The 14,385-nt window shown below is 40.3% G+C and overlaps 2 protein-coding genes across 2 annotated transcripts in view; one reads left to right on the top strand and one right to left on the bottom strand.

The window, feature by feature from the left end:
- The window catches only part of LRTM1 (leucine rich repeats and transmembrane domains 1), a 255,931-nt gene that overhangs the window by 132,263 nt on the left and 109,283 nt on the right, over window positions 1–14,385 (bottom strand). The gene's annotated exons all lie outside the window — the stretch shown is intronic.
- CACNA2D3 (calcium voltage-gated channel auxiliary subunit alpha2delta 3) overlaps window positions 1–14,385 on the top strand; it is a 1,008,555-nt gene that overhangs the window by 889,185 nt on the left and 104,985 nt on the right. The window contains exon 28 of the mRNA XM_073574154.1: window positions 6,689–6,751. Within this exon, the coding sequence (XP_073430255.1) occupies window positions 6,689–6,751 (63 nt within the window). The remainder of the gene's footprint in view (window positions 1–6,688; window positions 6,752–14,385) is intronic.

Genomic DNA, 14,385 nt, shown 5'->3' with positions numbered 1-14,385 from the left:
GGCCTGCGAATTGTTGCATTCAAGAGTCTATGAATGACTGTATTACCCTCTTTATAATTTTCTCCTGGCTTTGCACTAAGTGCAAAACCTTCATAGGTGTAGGAGTACATCAACTACACTTTCAAAATACTTGAATGAAACCCGCCAGTTGCTGCCTTCAAGGGTCTATGGATAACTGGATGACACTCTTTATAAATTTTTCTGGCTTTGCATAGCGTGCAAAGCCTTTATGAGTGTAGAAATGCCACAACTACACTTTTTTAATTTTTTTGAATCACTCCATCTTGTAGAATGCAAGAAAAGACATGGACATGGACATGGACAGATGGCTACAAAACACCTCTAGGCAACACAATGAATGAGTGTAATCAAAAACTATAGCACCTGGGAGAAGCCAAATGCCAAAATCCTAGTTAGATAAGATGTACATATAGAAATTATATCTCTCTTGCAGAACGCATGTGTGTGAATTCTAATAGTAAACTATCTTGATAGGATATTGCGGTGCCACCACCACAACGCGCGTTTCTGCTGGCGTGCCTTCTTCTGGGGGAAAATTTGGACAGACTTAGACTAACATTGGCCCGACTGTGATCCGATAGTTTGTTGGATCGCACTCGGACAGAAAATACGATAATTTGCATGAGCCTTAATATTGTCATAGATACCACTGCCAAATTGTGCCAAAATAATGCAGCATGTCGTAGATAAATAGTTCATTTTTAAAGCACTCAAATATTACTGCCATATGGTTCCCATATATTACTATAATCCGGTTCCTAAATAATACCGCATCATATTACTAAATACCACTCAGAGGTTTTACTTTACTCCTGATGATTCCATTCTTTTGGGGGTCTAATAGTTGCCAAAATTACTACCTCCCAAATCTTTCCCTGCTCTCAACGATCTGTTGTTACCCATTTTTTCAAGTAGGTAGGACGTGAGCGATTTCGCTCTCGTGCAGAATTCCGGCATAATTGTAAAATGCTCGCAGTAACGTTAGTTACTGTAACTTCATCGTTAAAGTGTAAGCATCAGCCACAAAAACAGAAGAGAATGAAGTGGGACGTAACTATTTATTGACCGGATGTCTGCCAGAAAGCAGCCTCCAGCTAACCAGTCATTCGCCTTTAATTGTGCAGACACCCCAGCTCTCAAGTGGTGTAAGTAGCAAAAGAAAGCGCTGCTGGCTCACCAACTTCTGTAGACTCATAGAAGCCACCTAAAGCCAACAGCCAAAGCCATGAATCCAAGATCCAATTAAATCCACAGTTAGAAAGACTTTAAGAGCCCTAAGGGACTCCTTCCTTCCATAAACCTCTGCCACCCCTCTCATTCACTGAGCAAATTAAAAATATTACCAACTCCCCTGTTCCTGCACAATGTTTTCATTAATACACTGTCAGCGTCCTCACAGAAGGTAGGAGAGGGGGTGCAGAAGAACTTCCACATCGGGCAAAGTTTAGTATGAAGATATGGGGGATGCAGGGAAAAAAACAATCTCTTCCTTCCAGTATAACCTCCGACACTGTTTAATGCAGCATTACTTGCACCAAGCACCTTTGTCATTAAATGCTTATATTATGAACTAACGATCATTTTTTCAATTAGGTTTGGTGAAAAATTTTGCGCCGTTCGCCTTCTCTAGCCTCTGTGTTGCACCGTCTATCGCTGACTGCAGAATGAGTTAACTGAGAATCCATCAGAGAGTTTGCGTCTTTTTTTATATCTTTTTCTGAGCTCTTCTTGGCTGATTTATGACCACAGATCACCTAAAAGTTGAATGTTCTGGGAAACAAGGAGCCTATAAAAGTGAAACCGTGGATTTTTTTTTTTAATGAAGCCCAGAATTAATTTTTAGCCTCAGATACATGCATTTAAAGGGGTTGCTCAGTTTTAAGATACTCTGTGTGACGGCAGACTTGAGAATCGCCCCATTATGCACACTAGGCGCTGTGATGATTCTCCGATGCTAGTGTCGGGAGCAGGCAGTCGTGTGACCCACAAGTATGTGATATATATACTTCTGGCCACATTCCGACTAGACTGTTTCTCGCCTTGCTCCATTCACTTCTATTTAGTGAGGCCGCACATGTCTAGTTGGAATGTGGCCTGGAGCATATCACATGACTGCCCGCTCCCGATACCGGCACCAGAGAATCCTTGCGGCGTTATGTGAGGATTTACAACCCTGCAGTCATTCTTGTAGTCTAAGGCCGGACAACGCCTTTAAGTAAAAAATGTCTCCAAAGATGCAAAACCCCTTTAAGTACTAGGGCTTTAACTGAAAATCAGTGATATTGGAGTGGTGGACTTTTAGAAAACATGCTGTGTATGTAGAGCTGAGAGAATGATTTCGTAATGCTTCTCAAGAATCGTCAATTTATAAATTAATAGTTAACTACTCATTGCCTAAGTTACCGGCCACCTTTGCAGTCCATCAGAGGTGGTCAGTGTCCTAGATTCCTTGATTAGAAGCTCTTTTCTATAGATCTTGTAAGCATTGCTCCAACTCTGGCCTGGAGCTTCAGGTCTCCTGAGTTCCAGAGGCAAAGAAGAGCGCACAGTTTGGGTAAACGTCGCAACGATGCTGCAGGTCCAAACTGTCAATCAATCAGGAGCGCACCATCCCCCTGGCAGTCAGGAAGTTGGGGGACTAAGGAGCAGTGTACTCCTGAAAAAAAAAAAGTGACTACCCCTTGAGCATTGGCCATTGACTGATGTCAAGTCAGTTATGATGAGCGAACATCCTGGGATAAGATGATATCTGAGCATGCTCGGGTGCTAACCGAGTGACTTCAGCATGCTTGAAAAATATGCTCGAGTCCCTTTCGGCTGCATCTCTCATGGCTGTTAGACAGCTGCAACACATGGACATGCCTAAAAAACAGACAATCCCTGCATGTGTTGCACCTGTCAAACAGCCGCGAGACATGCAGCTGCGTTAACTCGAACATAATTTTCGAGCACGCCGATGTCGCTCAGTTAGGACCCAAGCATGCTCAGATAACACCTTATCCCAGCACGTTCGCTCATCACTACAAGTCAGATGTTTTTTGTACCGCGAAATCCCAATTCTGTGTTGGGGCAGGGTTTCTTTTACTATATCTGTGCACTAACAACATTTTTCAGACAGCAGTAATATGGGTGTGTTCTAGCGTAATATCACTATTGTCATATACTATGGAAAAACAAAATCCAGCTCCCGTAATAAAGATGCTAAAATGAATTCACGTTTTTTAATTTTTTTTATTTTTATCTTCATTTATACTTATGGGATGAAAAAATAAATAAATTATCTTGTTAAAAATAGTTTAGCATTGGAGAATATTCAGTAAGAGGCATTTTCCGCGTTCAATTTCTTGCTCTTTTCTTAACGTTTTCCGATTTTAATAGACAAAAAAAAAAGGTTACGAATATCATTATTTCAATAAACAAATCCAAATTTTCACAAACGGTCCCATCCTATAATTATATGTTATCTTCCAGTCTTCAGTCACAAATATCTTAATACAATTATACCAGACAGACAGGAAATGCTCTCAGTCTCTTTTTCTCCAAACAGCCAAATTGGAAACATTCTGGCTAACCTATGGAAAACTATTATATCATTGATTAAAGCAGAAGAGCCGTTTCCTAAATTCTCCCATGCATCTGCTGAATCAGGTCGCTCGCAACGAGTTTCCCATTGCAAATAATGAAAACACATTGCTTCACAAGTTAACCACACTCTCGGGGCGCAGACTGTCTGTGCTGGGGATGTGGCCGATGAGCTCTATTTCTGATGGCACATTGCTAGTATAAATCATTTATTTTTGTATTGTTCCATTTATGATTCCTTAAAGGGGTTGTCTCGATTCTAATTCAATGTTTAAAATTGCAAAGTGTTGCGGAACCGAGCAACTTTGCGATTTACTTCTTATTAGAATATCCCCTCCATTCTCAAGAAGTTAAATCCTTAAAGCTAAAGGTATCGGACACTTCTGAGGTGTAAGCGGTGCTCTGAATATGGTCGGAACGATGAATCTGGCTGACTTCGGTGTTACCGCACCTCTCGGATACTGCAGAGGTAATGTTGCCTCTGCTAGCAGCAGCAGAGAGTGCACAGATCGGGGCAGTCGCTGAGCCATGGAGTTTGAACAGACTGATAATTTTTGACCAGTTCCTGGGCCAGCAGGAAGCCATAAGGCAAGGAAGCTGTGTGCTCCTGCAGATAGGATCTGATTTAATCCCTTTAACTCCAAATTAAAGTCATGGTGCTGGCCTGAACTGTCAATCATCAGGAGAACACTGCCTCCCAACAAGCAGGAAGCCAAAAGGAAAGGGAGCTGTGCACTTCTGTAGATAGGATCCAGAGACAACCCTTTTAATAGCAAGTTATATCCATGGCGCCGGTCAGATCTGTCTATCATTAGGAGCACACTGCCTCTCAGCAAGTAGGAAGCCAGGAGGCAGGGGAGCTGTGTGCTCCTGCAGATAGGATCTGGAGACATTTCTTTAAATAGCAAATTATATCCATGATGTTGGCCTGAACTGTCAATCATCAGGAGCGCACTGCCTCCCAGCAAGCAGGAAGCCATAGAATAGGGGAGCTGTGTGCTCCTGCAGATTGGAACTGGACACAACCCATTTAATAGCAAATTATATCCATGGCGTTGGTAAGATCTGTCAATCATCAGAAGTGCACTGCCTCCCTCCCAGCAAGCAGGAAGCCTGAGGACAGGGGAGCTGTGTGCTCCTGCAGATTGGATCTGGACACAGCCCTTTTAATAGCAAATTATATCCATGGTGATAGTCAGATCTGTCAATCATCAGGAGCGCACTGCCTCCCAGCAAGCAGGAAGCCTGAGGACAGGGGAGCTGTGTGCTCCTGCAGATTGGATCTGGACACAGCCCTTTTAATAGCAAATTATATCCATGGTGATAGTCAGATCTGTCAATCATTAGGAGTGCACTGCCTCCCAGCAAGCAGGATGCCAGAAGGCAAGAGAGCTGTGTGCTCCTGCAGATAGGATCCGGAGACAACCCCTTTAATAACAAATTATTTAAACATATCCCCATAACAAATAAAAATACAGATGTGTTCTGCCTTACGTTTCTTTTTGGCTCGACATATCCCGAGATGAGTGAGATAGCCAGCTTTGGAATAAAATATTGTTTTGGGAATTTAGACTGTGAGCCCAATTGGGGACATTGATGATAATGTATGTAAAGCACATTGGAATATAATGGTGCTATATAAGCAAAGCATAATAAAAAAATAATGAATAATTTTGCTATGATTTAGTATCAGTTAATTATGCTATTTGTGTTGATTTTAGTATCCTTTTATTTTGCCTTTATACCGAATTCAGATGAGCCCATCCTCACATTTGCTAGATAAATTCAGGATCCAAGTAGACCTGCATAGGAAAAAAAAAAATATTACGGCATTCTGTCAGGAGTTGTTTATGGTATATGTGTCTGTGCCATTGTGATGTAAAACTCAGCCCGTCGAGGGTTTTGCTTGAGTATCACAATATTGTTTTGTATTTTGTATTGTGGGAAGGGAAAGTTGCTAAAAAAGTAAGCCAGAACAAAAATGTGTTTATGTTATGTTTGGTCTTTTCGGGACTCTTGTACGTTCCACTAAATTGTCACGGCATTCAATTAAGATAAAGGTTGCGAAGGTTGATGCAGTTTTTAAGATTATGGTATCTCCAATCCAAGAAAAAAAAAAAAAAAAACATTTTTTTTTTCTCTACACTCAGGACTAAGAACATTCTTTTCGACTGTCTGATTATCTTCCCCCCTTACAGAGTATAACAACTTGATTTAAAGCAGACACCTCATTAGTAAACACTGGCCATCATTTTAAAATGAAAACCATCTTGTTGAAAAGCTCTCTAATATCGTCTCCAACATCATCGTACTATATGTTGCATTTTTTTATTTTTTTTTTTATTTTACAGTTTTTGTTGTTTTTTTCAAGCAATTTAATTGCTTTTATAGACTTTATTTTTTTATAGAATTCACCAAACAAACATTTTGGAAGTCGAGAATAGCAAATCGCAAGTTTAGGAAAATTGCTAACCTGTTAAATGAAACCTGGCACTGAATCATCTAAACTCTGCACTGTATTGAGACGCAGGAACTAAAGGGAACCTGTCATGTTGAAAATGGTAATTCCTACAATAGACAGGGAATATAGATCTACTATTGTTTCAAAAGTACCAAAAAAAGTTTATCGAGAATCACAGAAAGGAACATGGGATCCCTCCTAGTCTAGATCGCTTGCCTGTGTGGATCAGTGATAACAGCAGCCCAACATTGGCCAAAAATTAGACATTTTTGGCCAATATTGCCTATAAATTAGATCTGATCATTGAATATCCCATCACTTCTAAGACCGGGGTCACACTTGCGAGTGTGATGCGAGAAACTCAAGCGAGTCTCTCACATCAATACCTGACACTGCCGCCGGTACTTGGGACCGGAGTGTGCGGCTGCATAGAAATACATACAGCCGCACGCTCCGGTCTGAGTGCCGGTGGCAGTGCCGGCCTAACAAGTATGGATTATCTAAAGCGGGTAACCACTTAAAGTTAAATAAGTCCTTTAATTGTTTGGTGCCATTTACTGGTTGTGTTGATAAAACCAAATGTGTTACAATACAGTCTAGTGACTATTTTATTTCTTTGTCCAGGTGCTAAACTGTTATCTCATTGACAATAATGGCTTCATCCTGGTGTCTGAAGACTTCAGACAGGTAAGATACTGTACGTGGTATGTTAACCTCTCAATGGAAATACTTTGGAAACTATTGCTGATGTGTCCTATTAGGGCATATAGACCTTATAAAGTAGAGTCTTCCACTCTTCTGAACCCCCTGTATTTGCTATATTGGAGTGCTACTAACAAACGAATGGCCACCATGTGCTACTACAATTCTCCAGCTGCAGACAGATACAGAAACTGTTTGCCAAGGCTCTCGGGTCACCATATAAGTAGACATGAGTGGATCGATTGACGCAACTCCAGGTCAGTGGTACTTAGCGGGCAGATGAGAGGCCCACAAATCTCTTACCTTCCAGTGTCCTCGGAGCGCCATTTGACTTGTCAGGGCCAACTGTTTCCAACTTTTTCAGACTTGCTTGTGGTGGTCGCTATACCATGAGAGTCACATCCACGCATTATGCTGCGTTGTAGCTAATGTATACAGCGAAGTTTGACTGTGTGGCAATTGCAGCTACAAAAGACACCATGTATCTAGAGCCTTAATGTTTAACCAGTATTTGATATGATCTGTCGAGATCTGGTCCTGAGACCCCTACCAAAACCAAAGGTCAGAAATATTCTGCTTATTTTACTAGAATATCTATCTAGCTATCTATCTCGTATCTATCTATGCATATCTATCTTTTATAGTAGAGACACAGGGTCAGTGGGTGCTCTCGTCCGCTGGCCCAGCTGTCTTTAGACAGACTGCATGGACCAGGGGATCATACCACTGAACGCCCACTCTCTCATACTCACACTACTCAGACAACACAGGGTGAGGGTAAAATAGTGTGGCAATAATTTATTGACCCACCAACACACAATAGCATATAGAACAGTCCCAGAAAATACATGAAATGGTGCAAATTACAGAGTCTCACACTTCGGCTGACTCTCCGGGATTAGAGCTGCTTCCAGGGCCGAGTACCCCCACCAGTGACTCCCCGCTTTTGGCAGGACCCCACAAAGAGGAGGTAACAAAAAGCTTAGGAAGTTAACCGAGAGCAGTGACCTGATTGTCCCAACCTGGATTATTTTACACGTCTCTTGGGTTTCAGTGATGGTCAATGAAGCAGTGCTGTGTTCTTCCAGCTGGGGCCGTGGTCCCCTAAGCTGACATCCTGTAGATTCTATTGGAACAGAGGAAAAGGTCTCCTTATATAATTCACAACTGTGTTCCAACCAGTATTGAGAGGTCAAGAGAAAGATGTGAATGAGGTTAACTCGCATTGTTCAATTATGCAATCTATTTGACTAGTTTTTCCTCCTCTGTTTTGCAAGACAACAAATTGGTTGGCCTAGGCAATGTGTAATCAACATATCAGCAAACATCATAGTTCAATCACCCTGTAACACAGTCTTACAAAAATAGCAGAAAAGTAGTATAAGCTGATATAAGATGCAAAACATGAGCCATTCATCCACTTAGAAATATCAGTTTAACCTAAAAGCAGAGTCAATACTTCCACAAACAGTTTATGATTCTGAGCATGCTGAATTAATTAAGAAGAAATGTTGTGTCATAAAACAATTATCTATCTATACAGTAGATAGATAGGTGATAGATAGATACAGTATATAGATAGCTGATTGATAGATAATCAATAGATAGCAATAGATAGAGGATAGATAGATAGCTAGATAGATAATGGATAGATGATTGATAGATAATAGATAGATAGATAGATAGATAGATAGATAGATAGATAGATAGATAGATGATTGATAGATAGATAGATAGATAATAGATAGATGATGGATGGATAGATAGATAGATAGATAATAGATAGATAGATAATAGATAGCTGACAGATATATAGATAATAGTTTATATATAATAGATAGATAATAAATAGATAGATGATAATAAATATATGATATATAATAGATAGATTATACAGCTCTGGCAAAAATTAAGAGACCACCACATCAAAACCCTGTCATGGCCAGCCCAATTTCCAGACCTGCACCCCATTGAAAACCTCTGGAATGTATTCAAGAGGATGACGGATAGTCACAAGCCATCAAACAAAGAAGAACTGCTTACATTTTCGAGCCAGAAGCAGTGTGAAAGACTGGTGGAAAGCAGATCAAGACGCATGAAAGCTGGGATTAAAAATCATGGTTATTCCGCAAAATATTGATTTCTGAACTCTTCCTGAGTTAAAACGTTAGTATTGTTGTTTCTAAATGATTATGAACTTGTTTTCTTTGCATTATTTGATGTATGAAAGCAGTGTTTTTTTGTTTTTTTTTATTATGACCATTTCTCCTTTTCAGAAAAAAATACAAAATTTATTGCTTTGAAATTCGGAGACATGTTGTCAGAAGTTTTTTAGACTAAAAGAACAATTGATGTTTAACTCAAAAATATAAAGAGAACAATCAGACAAAGTGAACATTTGAAAGTGGTCTCTTAATTTTTGCCAGAGCTGTAGATAGATGATAGAAAGATAGATAGATAGATAGATAGATAGATAGATAGATAGATAGATAGATAGATAATAGATAGTGAAATTTACTGAGCAAAATTCAGTTGTAAGTTGTTATAATGTATACTGTATATTTTAGAGATGTCTCAATTGATTTTAATTTGCTGTGAATCAACTTAGAGTCAACTTATTGAACCTGGCGACTGTGAATTTCTACAGATGCAACAATCCATGATTTTTATACCTATCAGGCTGGTTTCACACTTGCGTTTTTTTGCGCTTTTTTCCCCATACTTTTACATGGGTGCGCATAGGTGCGCATACACATGCGTTTGTACGCGTCTGCATGCGCATGCGTTTTTTTGTAGTGTGTGCTCGGGCGCAAAAAATGCATCCTGTTGCATTTTTTGTGCGTCCGACTTGCCCCCCAAAAAACGCATGCGCACGCAATGCGGTTTTTTTTTACAGCAAAACACCCATTATAGTTTATGGGTGCGCATACCTGCGCATTGCAATGCGCAGGTATGCGCAAAAAAAACGCACCAAAACCCGCAAAAAAATGCACACAAATGCATGATGCGTTTTTTTCATGCGCTTGTGTGCGCAAAAAACGCGCAGCAAAAAAACGCAAGTGTGAAAGTAGCCTAAGAAAGGTTCTGTTTTGAGTCCAACCATCTCTTTAACAGACTAAAATCCGTTGTCACACTATCTGACTTTGGAGCGCTGATCCGATATTTTGGATTTTTCTACAAGAGGTGTTCTGGACAATTTTGAGGCTTTACACCCATTTTTGCATAAAAAGTGCTGCTTTTATATTTTTATCTCTCTATATGTTTCAGTGACAGATTTTTTGAGTTCTTGTAATTAGACAGTAACTTGTCCTGACAATAAGACATCCTCCCGTCCCCGGAGAGCCTCCAGTCTCCGGAGGTGAGAGTGACTGACGCAGATTGCGTTTCCTCTGGACGTGACCTAATTCTTTGGCCAGGATTAGTGATTACTGATTCCTGACAAGATCAGATGATATCAAGAAGTGAAATTTACTGAGGAACGTGAAATTGTAAGACAACTAAAGCCCGGTGCACCTGATGGGCATGAAGCCATTTTGTAACAACTGCTCTTTTTTTGTGGTGAGATTTAATATTCTACATTTACCTTTGAACTGGAATTTCTGTTTAATCTTAATCAGGATTAAGAAACTAATCCAAACACTGTGTGTAAATGTGCGTCTGTCTGTGTGTGAATGTGGATGCGTATGTCTCGGGATTGATGATATCCCGAATGTTAGCCCACCATATGGTCTTCTTGTTTTTGGCTTCATCCCCCTCGGCTTGCTTATACAGAATCCATCATAAGAATATGACCTGTTATTTCAATTGGATTTTTTTTTGTTACATATAAAAAAAAACACCGGCAGTAACTTTTTTTTTCATATCATTATCTCTATTCAAAAATAAAATAAAATTAGTAATCTTGCAATTTTTACACTGGCCATTGGGGCTTTTTTAAAATTCCAACTTCCTGTCGTTTCAGGAAGAGATTTCGCCAGTCTCCTTATTCAACCCCTTTCTGACACCAGGCATAAATGTACGCCGATGTCAGACTCCCTCCCTTTGATGTGGGTTCACGTCTTTTCAGACACATGAACTACAATACCCAGAGAGATTAGCAAAATTAGGATTATTTAGTCTAGAAAAAAGACGACTGAGGGGCGATCTAATAACCATGTGTAAGTATATAAGGGGACAATACAAATATCTCTCCGAGGATCTGTTTATACCAAGGAAGGTGATGGTCACAAGGGGGCATTCTCTGCGTCTGGAGGAGAAAAGGTTTTTCCACCAACATAGAAGAGGATTCTTTACTGTTAGGGCAGTGAGAATCTGGAATTCCCTGCCTGAGGAGGTGGTGATGGCGAACTCAGTCCAGGGGTTCAAGAGAGGCCTGGATGTCTTCCTGGAGCGTAATAATATTGTATCTTACAGTTATTGTTAGGTTCTTTAGAAGGACGTAGATCTGGGGATTTATTCTGACAGAATTTTATAGGCTGAACTGGATGGACTAATGTCTTTTTTCGGCCTTACTAACTATGTTACTATGTTACTATGTCAGCTGTTTTAACAGCTGACATGTGCCTCTAACAGCCTTGGGTGGAATCGTGATCCACCCGCGGCTGTTAACTAGTTGTTAAATGTTGTTGTCAATCTCTGACAGCGACATTTAACACGCGCTTCCTGCAAGCAGGCTGGAAATCACACCCATTGTGTCCCCGTCACGTGATCACGGGTCACCGATGGGTTGGCATGACAACCAGAGGTCTTCTAAAAAATGTCTGATTCGCCAATGTCCTAAATTTTAAGGAAATGCATGACCAACTCAATGTGTTAGTCCACATTCCACAATTGCTCATGGATCAAGTATCCATAGTAGGCACTTGGACAGTGGACAGATTTCAACATCGACACTCTGGCCGGTCTGCGGCTACACTGCCCCGAGCACAGCAAGCTGCCATGTGCATTGTTTTCAGGCAGCTTGAATTACCTGACAAAACCCCCTTAAGTCACTAGGAACAAGCATGAACTTTATTGGATTTTTTTATATACAATAATTATGCTGAATATCTTAACAATAACCAAGCTAAGGGCATAGTTTATATTAAAGGAAACAATAGTTAACAGTATTTTTTTATTGATTTTTTTTTACTTTCATTGATTAAAAGTAGCTATTGTTTTAATTTATATTTCATAAATCAATATCCAAGAAGTATGGTTTGTCCTTGCGGAGAATGACATGCTAAGCATGCCGAGATAAGGAGACTTAAAGCAGCAATGCTAATCTGGGAATTATGCAAATTGTCTCTTCAGAGAGGAAGAGGACTAGAACTTTAGTGCCACCTATTGGAAGTAGCAATCCTAAAAGTCAATTTTGACCCTTTAACGTGCCTTGTTACATGACTTAGGATAAAAGCCAAAACCAGAATCTCAATTTGCAGACACTGTGTTTCAGGGTACTGCCCCTCATCAGTGCAAAGTGTGAGATCTGGTTTGACTGTGTGAGAGGCGTTGGACTGATATCCAAGAAGTATTGTTTCTCCTTGCAGAGAATGACATGCTAAGCATGCCAAGATGAGGAGACTTAAAGCCGCAATGCTCCTCTGGGAATTATGCAAATTGTCTCTTCAGAGAGGAAGAGGACTAGAACTCTAGTGCCACCTATTGGAAGTAGCAATCCTAAAAGTCAATGTTGACCCTTTAACGAGCCTTGTTACATGACTTAGGATAAAAGCTAAAACCAGAATCTCAATTTGCAGACACTGTGTTTCAGGGTACTGCCCCTCGTCAGTGCAAAGTGTGAGATCTGGTTTGACTGTGTGAGAGGCGTCTGACTGATATCCAAGAAGTATCGTTTCTCCTTGCGGAGAATGACATGCTAAGCATGCCGAGGTGAGGAGACTTAAAGCCGCAATGCTCCTCTGGGAATTATGCAAATTGTCTCTTCAGAGAGGAAGAGGACTAGAACTCTAGTGCCACCTATTGGAAGTAGCAATCCTAAAAGTCAATGTCGACCCTTTAACGAGCCTTGTTACATGACTTAGGATAAAAGCCAAAACCAGAATCTCAATACTTCTTGGATATCGGTCAGACGCCTCTCACACAGCCAAACCAGATCTCACACTTTGCATTGACGAGGGTCAGTACCCCGAAACACAGTGTCTGCAAATTGAGATTCTGGTTTTGGTTTTTATCCTAAGTCATGTAACAAGGCTCGTTCAGAAAGGAAATGTAACATCAACTGTTCTTCACTGTCCTATTAAGGGAATAGAAGAATCCAGGATATCTATAAACAGAAAGATAGTGAGGAAACACTTAGCTAACCTAAATGAATTCAAGTCTCCAGGTCCAGATGAATTACACCCCAGAGTACTGAAGGAGATAGCAGAAGAAATTTTTGAACCCCTCTCCATAATCTTTGAAAATTCTTGGAGAACAGGAGAAGTCCCAGAAGACTGGAGAAGAGCAAATGTTGTTCCTATCTTCAAAAAGGGGAAGAAGGTGGACCCAGGCAAGTATAGGCCGGTGAGTCTGACTTCTATACCAGGAAAGATCTTTGAACAAATTATTAAACATCATGTATGTCAGTACCTGGATAAGAATGAAGTGATTAAACAGAGTCAGCATGTGTTTGTAACTAATGAGTCATGTCAGACTAACTTAATTTCCTTCTATGACAGAATCACTGATTGGGTGGATCAAGGAAATGCTGTAGATATAGTATATCTTGACTTCAGCAAAGCTTTTGACAAAGTATCTCATACAATCCTTATTGAAAAAATGACTAAGTATGGAATGGACAAGGCAACTGTTAGGTGGATTCATAACTGGCTTAGTGATCGGACCCAAAGAGTGGTCGTAAATGGCTGCACATCCAGTTGGAAGAATGTCTCAAGTGTGGTACCACAGGGCTCTGTCCTGGGCCCTGTATTGTTCAACATCTTTATCAATGATTTAGATGAAGGAATTGAGGGTAAACTGATTAAATTTGCTGATGACACAAAGCTAGGAGGGATAGCTAATACTAGAGAAGAGAGAGAGAGGATTCAAAAAGATATAAACAAACTGGAGCAGTGGGCAGCAACTAACAGAATGGTTTTTAACAGGGAAAAATGCAAAGTACTACATCTGGGCAATAAAAATGAAAAAAGCATATACAGAATGGGAGGAATAGGGCTAAGCAACAGCACATGTGAAAAAGACTTGGGTATACTAATAGATCACAGACTGAATATGAGTCAACAGTGTGATGCAGCAGCAAAAAAGGCTAATGAAATTCTAGGATGTATTAACAGAAGCATACAGTCTAGATCACGTGAAGTCATTATTTCCCTCTACTCCTCTTTGGTCAAACCTCATCTGGAATATTGTGTCCCGTTTTGGGCACCACATTTTAAAAAAGACATCAACAAACTGGAGCAAATTCAGAAAAGAGCGACCAGAATGGTGACCGGTCTGCAAACCCTGTCTTATGAGGAAAGGTTGCAGGATTTGGGAATGTTTAGTTTGCAAAAGAGAAGACTGAGAGGAGACTTAATAGCTGTCTACAAATATCTAAAGGGCTGTCACATTGTAGAAGGATCAATTTTATTCTCATTTGCACAAGGAAAGACTAGAAGCAATGGGATGAAACTGAATGG

Source organism: Dendrobates tinctorius, unplaced genomic scaffold (genome assembly GCF_039654945.1).
Source record: "Dendrobates tinctorius isolate UK_male_01 unplaced genomic scaffold, ASM3965494v1 ptg000038l, whole genome shotgun sequence".
Classification (NCBI taxonomy): Eukaryota; Metazoa; Chordata; class Amphibia; order Anura; family Dendrobatidae; genus Dendrobates; species Dendrobates tinctorius.
Note: the sequence above shows the minus strand (reverse complement) of the source record. Positions and strands in the feature narration are given on the sequence as shown.